Consider the following 14,547-nt stretch of genomic DNA (forward strand, 5'->3'; position numbering starts at 1 on the left):
CCGCTTGGACACTTTCAGAACAGCTCTGTTAAGAGGTGATAACCACTAATAAGCTGCCAAACCAAAAGGTATATCACATCAAAACATAATCTAGGGATGTATAGGAATACAAAAATCACATATAGAATTTGCCCAGAATTTGGTAATGAAATGTTCAATTTTGGGGTTTGGCCCAAGGACTAATTGGAGAAATTGCATATAAAGTTGTGAATATCCTAGCGCTGTAAGGTGGGAACCATTGAGCACACAAAACAACGCTCCGCACGGTCTACATTTCATGACGGACACGCTTCCGCCAATAACATTTCCATGAAACTGCATTTTTACTTTTGTGTTTTCTTACCTACTTCTGCTACATAAACATTAACACAGTTGTATACATACTACGCGTGTCTTATTGGCGTAGAGACATTTATACAAATAGGGGTGGTATATCAACAAACATATATCAGATGTCTTTATTCTTCAGATAAATTCGTAAAGCTATGCTTGTTTATAGCATCTCATAGCTGCTAAGATTGCTAAAATGGCTCGCTGAGTTGACTGGCAAGGCACATTGACGCGTCTGATCGGTCTAAAAACAACCACATTGAACCCCTCTGGTCGCCAGGGTTGTAGTCAACGCATCGAATATAGCCAGGTAACGTCGTGAGAATGCACTTGATACATACAGGTACTAGTCACTGACAGAAGATAGCTAGATAGTTCGCTGGTTGGCGAGCTAGTATCATGACTGCCTGCTTGACCTCGGACGGCGAGCTAACGTCACGCTAGCTAAGTTAGCTTCAGCAGACATGTTAGTTAGGGTTGCACAGTTGGATTTGAGAGTGAACATCGGATTTCAGTTGATCGTCCAGAGCTTGGAAGTCGAATAGGAGACGTTCTTTTATTGCTCCTGGGCGTAAAATCAGTTTGTCCCTTAAGATGCGTTTATGATGCGTGCATGCCATCTCATTCGTCTGAGAGTTGGTATCAGTGATGGAACCAAAACGTCCATGGCAGGTTTTGATTGATTGATTGAAAACTTTATTAGAAGATTTGCAGAAGTAGGTACATGAAAGTACATATTACATACAAGGTCAACTAACAGGATAAAAACCCAAGAAAGCCACTGGCTTATTTCAATTGGGGTCCTTGATTCTCAATTCATCGTTATTTTCTCAATTCATCGTTAATTCTCAATTCATCGTATCGTCATCGTTATCTCAATTCAGGTTTTATGAGGTTAACTGGGTTTAATTAATAGGTTTAGTAGTTGATGTTTTTTTTCCCATAGCCCCTTTCCGAATAGAGAATACAGATGGCATGTCATGTTTTTCATTCTCCTAAGCGAGACTAGTAAGCTTGTGTGTGTGTGTGTGTGTGTGTGTGTGTGTGTGTGTGTGTCACACAGACCCTACAGAGTGCAGAGGCTAAGATGAAGATGTTCTCAGTCCCCCACAAGACCGCCTTCGTAGTCGACCACTGCCCCTACATGGCTGAGTCCAGCCGGCAGCAGGTGGAATGTGATGTCCTGACCAAAAGCCGGGCCCAGGGGGTGATCCCTCTGGCCCCTGTGTCCAAGTCCCTGTGGACCTGCGCCGTGGAGTGCTCCATGGAGTACTGTCGGATCCTCTACGACGTTTACCCCACCGATAAATTGGTGAGCCAGCCCTTGCCCTCTCCTTCGATATTGGTCTCATTTCCAACTTCCAAGCCACCCAGGTCCCAAATCTAAAATGTGCTTGCGCTGACTTCGTTGACCTTTGCTGTCAGGAGGAGTTGGCTCAAATAGGCACACCCCTGGAATCAAGGTTGTGTTCAGTAGGGCACAGTGTAGAAACCTATTTTGAAAGTTTTGCTCAATCTAAAGCAGGTTGACTGGACTGAAGGGTTTCTACGAAGCGCTCACAAGCCACCCAAAGAAGTAACTGTTTGGGCAACGTTGTATTGAATAAATGACTCCTCTGCTGGTGATAATTTGGTGTTTGCACGTTGTAATGTTTCAGGTCAATTACATTGTGAGTGATTCAGAGTTCCACATCCTGAACAGCTGGAAGCAGGAAGACCAGAGCACTCATGAGGTAATCAGCTTCACAGTGAATAGAACCTTTCAATTGAACACCCATCACAATCAGAGAAAGTAGGCTAATGTTTACATTTACACTTTTGGCATTTAACCAGACGCCTTTATCTAAAGCGACTTACAACAAATACATTTGTCTAAGTAAGTGAATCATCTGTCCATCAGTCATCATAAGAGAAAGTAATCTATGCTAGGACCAGGGGCCATTGGCATTCACAGTGCTAGAAGAAGGAAGAACTACTTTTCCCCCCATTTTAGGACAAACCTTTGGCACATCACAGATTTTAAGGTGCCTAACCCAGGCTTCTTTGATGCCGGTCAACGTGTCCGGGAAGATTTCAATGTCCCGGACAAACGGGAGAAATTCCGGTCATCATATTAAAATATAATATAGGTGTTTGTCGCGGTTATCACCTGTTGTGTAGCCGATATATGCCATTTAATATCTATTTCTCATCCGATACGATTAGATGTAAGCTATATATATAATAATATAGGATTTCATGATTCGCATGCGCTATGCCATATGTCCAGGGCTGCATGCGCGCCACACTGGTGTGTATGTGTGAAAGAGGCTTTAAAGTAATTCTTCACCTTAGTTTGTCTCGACATTTTTACCCGCTAGGCAGGTTATTACTGCTGTTTCTTCTTCGCATAGGCTACCCTACACATTTAATACAAAAAAATATATAACCTATATATTTGTCTTTTTTAATATAGAAGGTATCAGAATATGTGACGATTTAATTTGAGCAAATTGTTTTCAAATTGTGCTTAGAGGGAATTATTTTCACCGGACATTATGACCAAAGAGGTTTAAATATTTCGGACTTCAACAGATTTTACCGGACAAAGACCGGTATTTACCGGTTAACGGAAACCCAGGCCTAACCTAATGTTGAAATTGCATGTTGTGTGTAAGGGCTAGAGGAGTGGAGGTGACGTCAACTTGTTAGACGATTGTGCCACTCACTTTCCACTTTCCCAATAAACGTTGCTGACTCGTCTTCAGTGAAAAAGCTCTTGCTGAAATGTGCTTCTCCTTCCTGTGTCTCTGTGGGTAGCTCATGGCTGCCCTGGCAGCTGTCGGGCCACCTAACCCACGCGAGGACCCTGAGTGTTGCAGCGTCCTGCACGGGCTGGTGGCAGGGGTGGAGTCGCTGTGTAAGATCACTGAGCTGCAACACGAGAAGCGCACCTCCCTAGTGGATACAGCTGAGCTGGTGGCCAACAGGGGGCGCATCATCTGCCTCACCAACGCCAAGAGGTAAACACCGGGAGGTGGCTGACCCCTAACCCACACACCGGGAGTTGGCTAACCTCTAACCCACACACCGGGAGTTGACTAACCCCTAACCCACACACCGGTTAAGCCTAGTCCTGAAAATCTCCATTGAAGATGCTTTTGTAGCCTAGAATTAGACTCTACATGTCTGTGTCAAACTAGCCCTCGTAGAACCTTTACTTGCCGCAAAGCATTTAAGAAACTCAAGAAACCCCTGAGTGAAATAATAACAAAATGTACATCATTGAAGACATCCACGGGGTTCACCCATAGAAATCCTAATATGTGTTTACCATGCAGTGACACCCATGTGAGGATGCTGGAGGACTATGTCCAGGAAACCATTCTGGAGCAGAATAAGCTGGCAGCAGGCTCTGACAGGTCAGTATGGGGCAGTTGAAAAAACTATGAGATGGTGGGGCGAGTGTTTGTGCATCAGGGTGACAAGGTGTGGTAAGAGTGTGTGTGCTCCGTTCAATTCCACTATATCCCAGAGTTGAGCTTTTAATAAAAATAAATAATAATAATAAAAACATCCCTTTACGGTGTGGCTGTAGACGGTGTTAAACAGTGGCGCACAGCGCAAATACCATTTCATACCCTGAATCCTCACGTCCTGTCACTCACACACATCCTACTGAACACACATGCACACACACCCTACTGAACACACATTCACACACACCCTACTGAACACACATTCACACACACATCCTACTGAACACACATTCACACACACATCCTACTGAACACACATTCACACACATCCTACTGAACACACATTCACACACATCTTATTGAACACACATTCACACTCATCCTACTGAACACACATTCACACACACATCCTACTGAACACACATTCACACACATCCTACTGAACACACATTCACACACACCCTACTGAACACACATTCACACAAACCCTACTGAACACACATTCACACACACCCTACTGAACACACATTCACACACATCCTACTGAACACACATTCACACACATCCTACTGAACACACATTCACACACATCCTACTGAACACACATTCACACACACATCCTACTGAACACACATTCACACACACATCCTACTGAACACACATTCACACACACATCCTACTGAACACACATTCACACACACATCCTACTGAACACACATTCACACTCATCCTACTGAACACACATGGGAGGAGGAGGAGAGGTCAAGAGTTTGATCATAAACAGGCACTGGAGTTCTCTATGAAGATAGTGTTCTTACACTAAATTCCTTTGGCTATATTCCCTAAAACATCCATTAATTAAAATGTTCCCAGCATACATTATCACCTTCCACTCTGTGCAAATTCTACCACCCAATCAATGGGGAGCGTTATTTTTAAAAGTAACTCATTAGGTTAAAATGCCTTGGGGCTGTTGGTTATTCTTATGCCCAGTAGAGGACACGCTACCTTTCAATGGCTTGACTGACTGACTGATAGGCTAACACTGACAAGTACAGCAGCTCTGGGAGATATTATTTCCACCTATGGAATCGCATCTCAATACAACAGTAGCAAAAACGATCAGCTAAACTTTGTGGTGCGCTGAGCACTTTTAGAGGAAGAGGGGAGCCCTTTGTGTTAGGTGCTGTTCATTTTAAGAGTTTGAATTAGGACTACGAAAGGGCAATTGTTTTAATACTTGTGAAGCAGTATAAAGAGTGTTTTTTGTTTCAGACTCATGACCATCCAGCAGTGTGAGCTGGTTGTCGTCCACATCTACCCTCAAGGAGAGGACACCCTAGTGTCAGACCGGCTAAAGAAAGCGGTATGTTGAACCGCCCTCAGGACAACTTTGAAGTCTTTCTCAATGGATTCAAAAAACACACTGGCTGTTACTAGTCTTAACTGAAGATGGCTGCAGTACAGGCCTGGCAGAGCACCACCAGAGAAGACACCCAGTGTCTGGTGGGGTTAATCAGTCACAGAGTTCAGGTAGTTAATGCATGCAAAGGATTGCCGAGTATAGAGCCAAAAGAAGAACAAATCCTTCTCTGTGCCAGTCGTTATGGAGGCCACTGTATGTCTTATAGAACCCAAGACACTCTGCAATAGACATGCCTCATACAGCCACTGCTGTTATTGTATCATTGTGTTACTGTTGTATTCTGTGTTACTGCTGTTGCGTTCCTGTGCTACTATTGTATTTTCAAAGAGGAGAGCTTGCGTAAGAGTGAGAGTCATCCACTCCCCTGTATCCCAGTACACACAGTGCTGCTTGAAAGTATGTGAACCGCTTGTGCAATTATAGATTTATATATTTTTTTACCATGAATTCTTTGTTTATTCAGAACTAGTCTTTTTTATCTGACATAACAGGTTTATATTGACCAATTCCATATTTTGGTTTAGAGGGAATCATGCGTGTAGTAGGAAAACTAAATTATAAAGAAATTAGTGCAGCTGCAAAAACAAGTTGCATTGGTTAAATCAAGTAGGTAATCTTGTGGGTAAATCATTGGGTACCAAATGAACCAGTTGAAGCAGAGATCTTTAGGAAAGAGTTTGGGTGGGACAAAAATAAATAAATAAATAGAGATAAGAAACCTGGTCAGTTTTGTGTTATCCATACAGGTGAATGCAAAACACACCATGCCAAGAGGTAAGGCTATCAGAGGACATCAGGAAGAGGTTAGTGAGAGCACATCAGTCTGCGGAGGGCTAGATAAGATTTGAGCTCCATCAGTCCACTGTTAGGGCTTTCACACCGGCAGTTCCGAACGCCGGTTCACGTTCGTGTTCGGAAACCTCCGAACGTTGGCGCTGTCTGGCGAACGATACACTGGTATGAACGCGGGCTCGTTCGCCAGACAGCGCCAACGTTCGGAGGTTTCCGAACGCGAACCGGCGTTCGGAACTGCCGGTGTGAAAGCCCTATGTGAGGCAAATCATTTACGAATGGAGAGTATTTAACATGACAGCAACTCGGCCTAGAAGTGGACATCTCAACAGATGTCAGAGACTGATTAGTGGCTGTACGAGACGTTTTCTCTGCTGCTAATGGAGGTGTCACAAGCTATTGATTGAAGAGGTTCACTTATTTTTTTACCTGCACTAATTTCTTTATAAGTTTTCCTACTACACGCATGATTCCCTCTAAGCCAACATATGTCAGATAAAAAAAGACTGGTTCTGATTAAATAAAGATTTCATGGTAAAAACAAAAAAAAATCTATAATTACACAAGGGGTTCACATACTTTCAAGCAGCACTGTATGACAAAACATTTTCAAACTTGAACTTACCCCCCCCACCCCCCCTTTCCTCCCTGTCCTGGCCACACTGACAGGTGTCTCCACTGCTGACCAGCGAGGTTCACAGTGTTCGGGCGGGGAGGCACTTAGCCTCCAAACTCAATGTTCTGGTCCAGCAGCATTTCGACCTTGCCTCTACCACCATCACCAACATCCCCATGAAGGTATGTCCTGTTCTTATGTCCTGACCACTAAGCCACTTTACAACCTCTCATCCATTACTGAACATGTTGTGATGATGGCCTGGATATACAGTTTGCATTTCGCTGTCATTCTCCCTCTCCGTCCCTTATGGCAATGACCCATGTCGCTTTTCCTGCCTGAAACTGTCTACTAAAAATGTGCCCCCTTCCCCATCCCATGCATGCCCTCACATTTCTCAACTGCCTGCCTCTTTGTTTCTCTTGTTTTCTCTCTTTTCTCCCCACACCCCATTGACAGTATGATTTACGCCGTGCTATTGTTTTTCTGTGTTCATCACATCATCATGTTGAAATGAATCTTGGAACAGCTGCTGTTTTTCATGCTGTATTTTCTGTTTTGCTAGCCCACATTAAATGTTTGCGAGCAGGTCAGTACTCTCACACACACCCAAGGGGACCACACAACGCCGCGGCTGTGTGCATCGTACGGCAGATGCTCATCGCCCCCTTCTCAGTTCTGATGACCCCTGACTGTCCACACAGACCACAGACCGCTGGCACAGGCCTGGGCAACATCGGCCCTGTAGGGGCCACAGTGTGCAGGTTCTTGTTGCAGCCCAGCTCTTAACACGCACGCATGTACACGCACACACATACACACACATTTGAATACATCATTTGGGTTCACAGTGAAGCATTACATCAAAAAGAAGCCAAAATATAACAAAGGGCCTACAGATAATCATGGACACAAGTAGCACTGTCTTCACCACACAGCTAAGCTTCTCACAACAGCTGACAGGGAACAATATCTTACAAGCTACTTGGCTTTTTTCTTTGGGAGGCCTGGTAAATGCACATGTCCATATCTCCATATCAGTATTACTAGCTGACACCTGAAGCCAGGGCCACTAATAAGTGTGACTAGTAGGGGCTGGTGTTTTAACAGTTTTGTAGAAAAGGCTTCCTCCAAAGATCGAATGAGCAGCCAGTTCTAATAGAGTCACCTCTCTTTGGCTTTGACAACAACATTGTCAGGTGTATTTGGCACATTAGAAAATACCTTGTAATCATTGTCACTATAGCAACTTTCCATAACATGGACATGCTTTTTAACTGTTGACGGTGATGCCTGTCTAACTTCACTAGCAATTAGGTCAACAATGCAGTCATGCCTGGTAATGTAAAGGCCTGTGTGCATGGAAGCCGTTAGTGATGTGTGCCAATGACTGTACACTACCGGTCCAAAGTTTTAGAACATCTCGATCTTTCCCGTTTTTATTTAAATTTAGCTAAAATACACAAATGTCATCAACAAAGTTGAATTGAGTCCATCTTAATGCAAGGATAATAGTTTATGTAATTTTGGAATTGATATCGTTGTTTTTATAAAGTCTCTAATTAGCATTTTCATGAAAAATGGAGGCTAAAACTTTTGACCGCTAGTGTATATTTAGGTGCATAATACAAAACAGCTTATGGCTCACAAGATACCAGTCTATGGATTTATACTTTGTTGGCAGAACCTGTAACCTTACTTTAACAGTAAAGACAAGTAGAAGTATCCTTGACACATGACCGTAGGCACACACACACACACACACCTGATTTAAATTAATCATATTCGTAATTGAAGACCATGATTAGTTGAATATTTGTCTCATGGTGTGTTCTTGCTAGGTTGGAACAAAAGTCTGCACACAGCTGTCCTCCACGACTGGAGTTGCCGATCCCTGGTCTAGAGCGTGTCGGATGAGAATGTCCGCCCCCTGTAGTTTTCCGAACCTTCCCCTGGCCCCATGCAGGGTTTTTCCTGGCTCAAAACAAAGGCTTAGGTGATAGAAGTCTACCCGAAGCACGTGCATGATTATTAATTTTTTTGCACACTCGCGCTAAAACAATTTTTGTGTGCCCGCAAACCAGGTGCTTGTTCTTATAATCGTCATGCTGACATTATTGAGATGTATAAAAAAATGAAATGCGTATATATATATATTTTTTTATATATAAAAAATTGGAACACATTAATTGAAGGACTTGTAAACAACTGAAACGCCCGCTCTGTCGGGGAGATGGAGTGTGAGTGTGTGTGATAAGACCCCAACTATGCTATATCATAGCAACTATGAATGATTAGAGGTCTTGGGGCCGAAATGAACTCAAACTTTAAATGGGTAAGAAGCAGGCTCGCTGGCGGACGATGTTTAACCTTGTCCACACCCATTTGTTTTTTTTATAAACGTTTTTCGTATATAAACACGAGCATTTATAGAAATGTCTGTATCCACATGCATACGCATGAACGCAATATAAACGCTGTCATTGAGCATTCCACACCAGTAGTCTGCGATATAATTTTAACCCTATAGCCCCGCTGGCCAATCAGACTCCAGGAAAACAAAGCTACTACTGGTTCTTCCACGTTACCGCAAAATACGACATTTCTCCCTCGTAAGCAACATGCCGCCTTGGGCAAAGGAGTCGCTTGTTTGAACAGACAGCGAAGTCAAAGTATTCTTGAGCATCACTCTTGAGTAAACAAAGTAGTTACTGGCGCCAGGATATGACGTTGGAGGTAACAGCAAACAGCTGCAGTGCGCATGATCATAGAAATCTACGCGCATGATGACGTGGTGAATACAAAAAACTCTGTCTATCTCGTCCCCACGTCCAAAATATACAGCGAATATACGGCATTTAAAAAAATCTTCACTGGCCGGAGTTTTTCAAAATGTTAGTTTTCAGGGGGCAAAAATGTGTTTGCGTGTGGACGAACCCCCCAAACCGAATATAACAATCCAAGTTTATCAAAAAAACGTATAGGTGTGGAAAGGGCCTAAAACTTTATTTTATTACCTTTTGTAATTATGCAGTATCCCTAACTAGCCATACTATTTAAATTGATAAATAGCTCCGCACCAATGAATCTTCCACAGGTATTGCGTATATAAGCACCTGCTGTTCGGATGACCGAATTGCAGCAATAAATGTATGGACAATTTTATCCCGTTTTTAAATGTTTTTTCTTGAGTGATTTCTCCTAGAAGGCTTAGGCGAGGCCAAAAAAGCCTTAGGTGGTCCGCCTAAGCCTTTTCAATGCAGGAAAAACCCTGCCATGTCCTAGTCCCTGTGGATACCTTCTCTACTTGTGAGAGAATATTGGCTGCAGTCCCTCCTTTGTCATGTCTTGCTGTGGTCCATTGTGCTTTGTTGAGTAGTAGTTATTGCTATCAGACCACCTTCTCTTCCTCCTTTTCTCTCTCTCTCTCTGTCTCGCTCTCCCCCTCTTTCCTTTCTCTCTCTCTCTCTCAGCTCTCACACTCCCTTTCTCTCTCACTGTCCATCTATCTCTCTCTTTCTGTCTCTTATTTGAATGGGGAGACATTTAGTCTGTGACAGCGAGGTAGATTCCTATACCCTAACAATCTCCTACATGTCTTTGCCCTCCATGTACAGGGCCCTGCGTAAGTAATGGGACGATGAAGCATTCATTCTTCTGATGGCTCTACACTCCAAAATTGGTTTCACTGTTCAGACATTGCAACAGCTTTCATGTATTGTCCCCCTATTTCCGGGTACCCAAAAGAGATGAGACGGTAGGCTTAACGGGTGTTTCTAGTTCTTCAGGTGTGTTCTATCACATCAGTAGTCATAAGAGAGCTCTGTCTAGTATTAGTTCTAGGCTTTGTGTTGCTTTTGGAGTCTGCTATTGGTGTCTGACAACATGAGAACCAAAGCAGTTGCAATAAAAGTCAGGGAAGCCATTATGAGACTGAAATATCAGAAACTATTTATCTATCTATCTCTATCAAACAGCCAAAACCTTAAACCTAACAAAATCAACTCCAGGGGGTAGGAGTGAATGTGTCAGAGACTACCATCCACAGACCAGGAACACTCTCCAGGGGGTAGGAGTGAATGTGTCAGAGACTACCGTCTGCAGAATACGTCACCAGCACAACTACAGGGGCTACACTGCAAGGTGCAAACCACTAGTTATTCACAGAAGCAGGATGGCCAGGTTTAGGTTAAAAAGGCTAAAAAGTACTTAAAAGAGTCTGCAGTTCTGGAAAAAGGTATTGTGGACAGATGAGACAAATATGAACATGTACCAGAGTAATGACAAGAGGAAACTGTAGAGAAGAGAAGAGCATGCATGGCTTCCACTTCACCTTGTCTTCATTGATGATGTAACATGGATGGATTATGAAGTGTACAGAAACATCTTGTCTGCTCAAGTACAAGCTAATGTCTCCAAACTCATTGGATGGTGCTTCGTCATAGAGCAGGACAATGATCTAAACCGTGCTGCCATAGCAATCCCAATTCACCCCTACGGCTTCGTTTTGCGTGTTCACGTTTAGGGTAGGGGTGTCCCAATTCATATTTCAAAGAGGGGGAGGGGGAGGGCTATCCACGGCTTCGTTTGAAGAATTTTCACGACCAGACTACATTCGGAGCCATACCGCTCGCTCCCACAAATGCATTGCGAATCATTTACAGATTTTCTTTTCCGCTCTAGTCAATGCGGAACACAGCCACACGTCATTTACTTTCTCTGTAATTACTTATTAATAAAGATTTGAAAAATTATGATAACCATCTTGTTATCTTAGTTCAATGTAATTTCAATGCATTATAGACATTTTCTTTATAACAAGCATTAAAAAATCGCTATAATGCTGAGGTGCTGTGTCTAACGTTACAGGCATGACAGTCGCGCATATTGACATATTTCCATGTCTGATGGCATATGACACCTACTAATGTCATTTCAATGCATTATAGACCTTTTCTTTAAGCATAACAAAAAAAATCACTATTATGCAGATGTGCTTAACATGGACCGTTCTACAGTCCAGCGCGCTTCGGGTTTTGGTGCTCAGCACTATTACCTGGGCACTTCCATTAATTCCAGTAATCAAGTGCTTTAGTTGGCGAGCGAACTTGGTGATGGTAAGCACGAGTTGACTCACTGGAACGAGACAGGTGCGCGAGACCACCACACATCTGCCATATCATACCTCCGTCCCACATGTATTTATCATCATATTTTCTGATATAAAACAGAGGTATGATATGGCAGATATATATATATATATATATATATATATATATATATATATATATATATGGTACATGGCAGTCCCACGTGCCCATCCCGCTCCAGTTATCCATGTATTGAATGCAATGATTCAAGTAGATTGCGCAACCAGGGAATTGCCGACATGTGTGAAAAGGAGAAAATGCTAGGTCGACACAGCTTGGGATTCCATGGAAATGACAGAATGTATGAGAGTCCCGGCGTCCGAGTCCAATGGAAGCGTCAAGCACAGCCTTCCCATAAAAATACATCGGAGCGCGATTCACATTTCCAAGATGTGCAATCCTGTTAATTTAATAAATTATTACCTGTGGCGTTTGACAGCGGATGATGGTAGACATATTTAATGTAAAGTTATCCATCTAACGTTAGGCTGGTTTGTGCATGATAGGTGAGCATTTTGACCTACTTCCATGTCGCATACATGCTATAGCTGTGAAAAAACTGCAATCTAATCTGAGCAGTTGTTATTATGTAATATTATTGATGGGTTATATCATTTACTGTCATTTCAATGCATTATAGACCTTTTCTTTATAACAAGCATAACCAAAAAATAGCTATTATGCTGATGTGCTTTGTCTAACGTTACAGGCTGATTTGTGCATGACAGTCGCGCATATTGACATATTTCCATGTCTGATGGCATAAGACACCCGAAATGTAACTACAGTTCAGCTACAAGTTGTTTTGCTGACAGTGTGTTGATAACAAACGAAAAAAGATGCTTATAGCACACGCAACAGAAATAAACACAGCTGAAGAAGGCAAGGCAAGGCAAGTTTATTTGTATAGCACATTTCATACAACAGGGGCAATTCAAAGTGCTTTACATGCATTATTTAAAAATACAGCAAGAGGAGCATAAGAAAATAAAAATTACAATGAATAAAAGCAAATATAAGAAGTAAATGGATAAAACATTTAAAAAGACAATAGTTAATGGAAAAAAGACATTGATAGAAGTGTTTGTGTTTAATCATATCCCTCCATATCCCTCTACATCCCTCTACATCCCTCCACATCCTTCTACATACCTCTACCAGGGTTTCCGTTAGAAAAATTTGCCGTCGGACATCGTGTCCGGGAAGAATTCGATTTACCGGACAAACGTGATATATTCCGGTCATCATATTAAAATATAATAAAAAAAAAAAAATCCAAAATCATATTTTTTTTTCTTCAAATCTAATATAGCTGTTTGTCGCGGTGATTACTGTTGTGTAGCGGCCTATATATGCCATTTAATGTCTATTTCTCATCCGATACGATTAGATGCGAGCTATATAATAATATAACATGATTTGACGCATGCGCGCTATGCCATGCGTCAAATCCAGCGCTGAACGGGTCCAGCGCTGAACGGGCACCTCACTGGGAACTGAACAGACAGCATCGATCAATGAACGGACTCCACATTACGTTAACTGAAGTTTGTTAAATTGTTTGGGATTAATGTGAGTTTTCTATTTTCTCTTTCCAGTTTTACCCTTTTTTTTATTTTTATCAATAAAACAACGTCATTTCTATAACCAGGGGGGTGTTCCATCGACGTCGCTGGAGGAAAGTCTGGGCTTGTTTTGACAAGTCTCGCGAGATCTATCAAGATATGCCTGGATCTTTTTAAGAGTCTCGCGGGACTTGGCGAAGTAGGCCTAGGTTTTCCTTTGGCGACGTTGATAGAACACCCCCCAGGTCTCGCTGGTTGGGAAGGCATTTCGTTTAGCTGCCTGTCAAATCATACTTAGGGGATAGCCCTGTAAGCTCATACGGGTCTGTATGTCGTCCTGAAAACCGGCTGTTAGATCATATCGCTGAAGTTTGTCTCCATCTTAGTGTAAATGTTGTCCGTTTCGTTTGTTATCCTTGTTATTGTGCGATAAAGTTAAGGCTTTCCGCTTCGGGCCACCATTTTCAGCTGGGCACCGGACACATACACACTCGTGCACGCGCGGCACTGCCCGAGAGAGAAGGACCCGCCCCCTTTGGTTAGCCTATAGGCTGGCTGGAGGGGGCGGGTCCTTCTCTCTCGGGCAGTGTTGTGTGTGTGTGTTTGGTGCTCAGCTGAGAATGGTGGCCCAAAGCCAATTTGAATACAAAATGTGAACTTTAGCGAATTGTATTCAAATTGTGCTTAGAGAGAATTATTTTCACCGGACATTTTGTCCGACGAGTTTTCAATTTGTCGGACTTCGACAAATTTTACCGGACAAAGTCCGGGAATTACCGGTTAACGGAAACCCTGACCTCTACATCCCTCTACATCCCTCCACATCCCTCTACATTCCTCTACATCCCTCCACATCCCTCTACAACCCTCTACAACTCTCTACATCCCTCCACATCCCTCTACATCCTTCCACATCCCTCTACATCCCTCCACATCCCTCTACATCCCTCTACATCCCTCCACATCCCTCTACATCCCTCCACATCCCTCCACATCCCTCTACATCCCTCCACATCCCTTCACATCCCTCTACATCCCTCCACATCCCTCTACATCCCTCCACATCCCTCTACATCCCTCTACACCACTCCATATCCCTCCATATCCCTCCACATCCCTCCACAAGAAGAGCATAAGAAAATAAAAATTACAATGAATAAAAGCAAATATAAGAAGTAAATAGATAAAACATTTAAAAAGACAATAGTTA

General features: G+C 42.8%; 1 protein-coding gene across 1 annotated transcript in view; it reads left to right on the forward strand.

The window, feature by feature from the left end:
• The first annotated feature begins 321 nt into the window (after window positions 1-321).
• ints13 (integrator complex subunit 13) overlaps window positions 322-14,547 on the forward strand; it is a 49,635-nt gene continuing 35,409 nt past the window's right edge. Inside the window, exons 1-7 of the mRNA XM_080533408.1 lie at window positions 322-640; window positions 1,394-1,642; window positions 1,989-2,063; window positions 3,130-3,332; window positions 3,651-3,731; window positions 5,064-5,154; window positions 6,676-6,804. Of these exons, the coding sequence (XP_080389534.1) occupies window positions 1,418-1,642; window positions 1,989-2,063; window positions 3,130-3,332; window positions 3,651-3,731; window positions 5,064-5,154; window positions 6,676-6,804 (804 nt within the window). The 5' untranslated portion in view covers window positions 322-640; window positions 1,394-1,417. The remainder of the gene's footprint in view (window positions 641-1,393; window positions 1,643-1,988; window positions 2,064-3,129; window positions 3,333-3,650; window positions 3,732-5,063; window positions 5,155-6,675; window positions 6,805-14,547) is intronic.

The sequence above is a fragment of the Nansenia antarctica genome (assembly GCF_963989245.1).
Source record: "Nansenia antarctica genome assembly, chromosome: 6".
Taxonomy (NCBI): Eukaryota; Metazoa; Chordata; class Actinopteri; order Argentiniformes; family Microstomatidae; genus Nansenia; species Nansenia antarctica.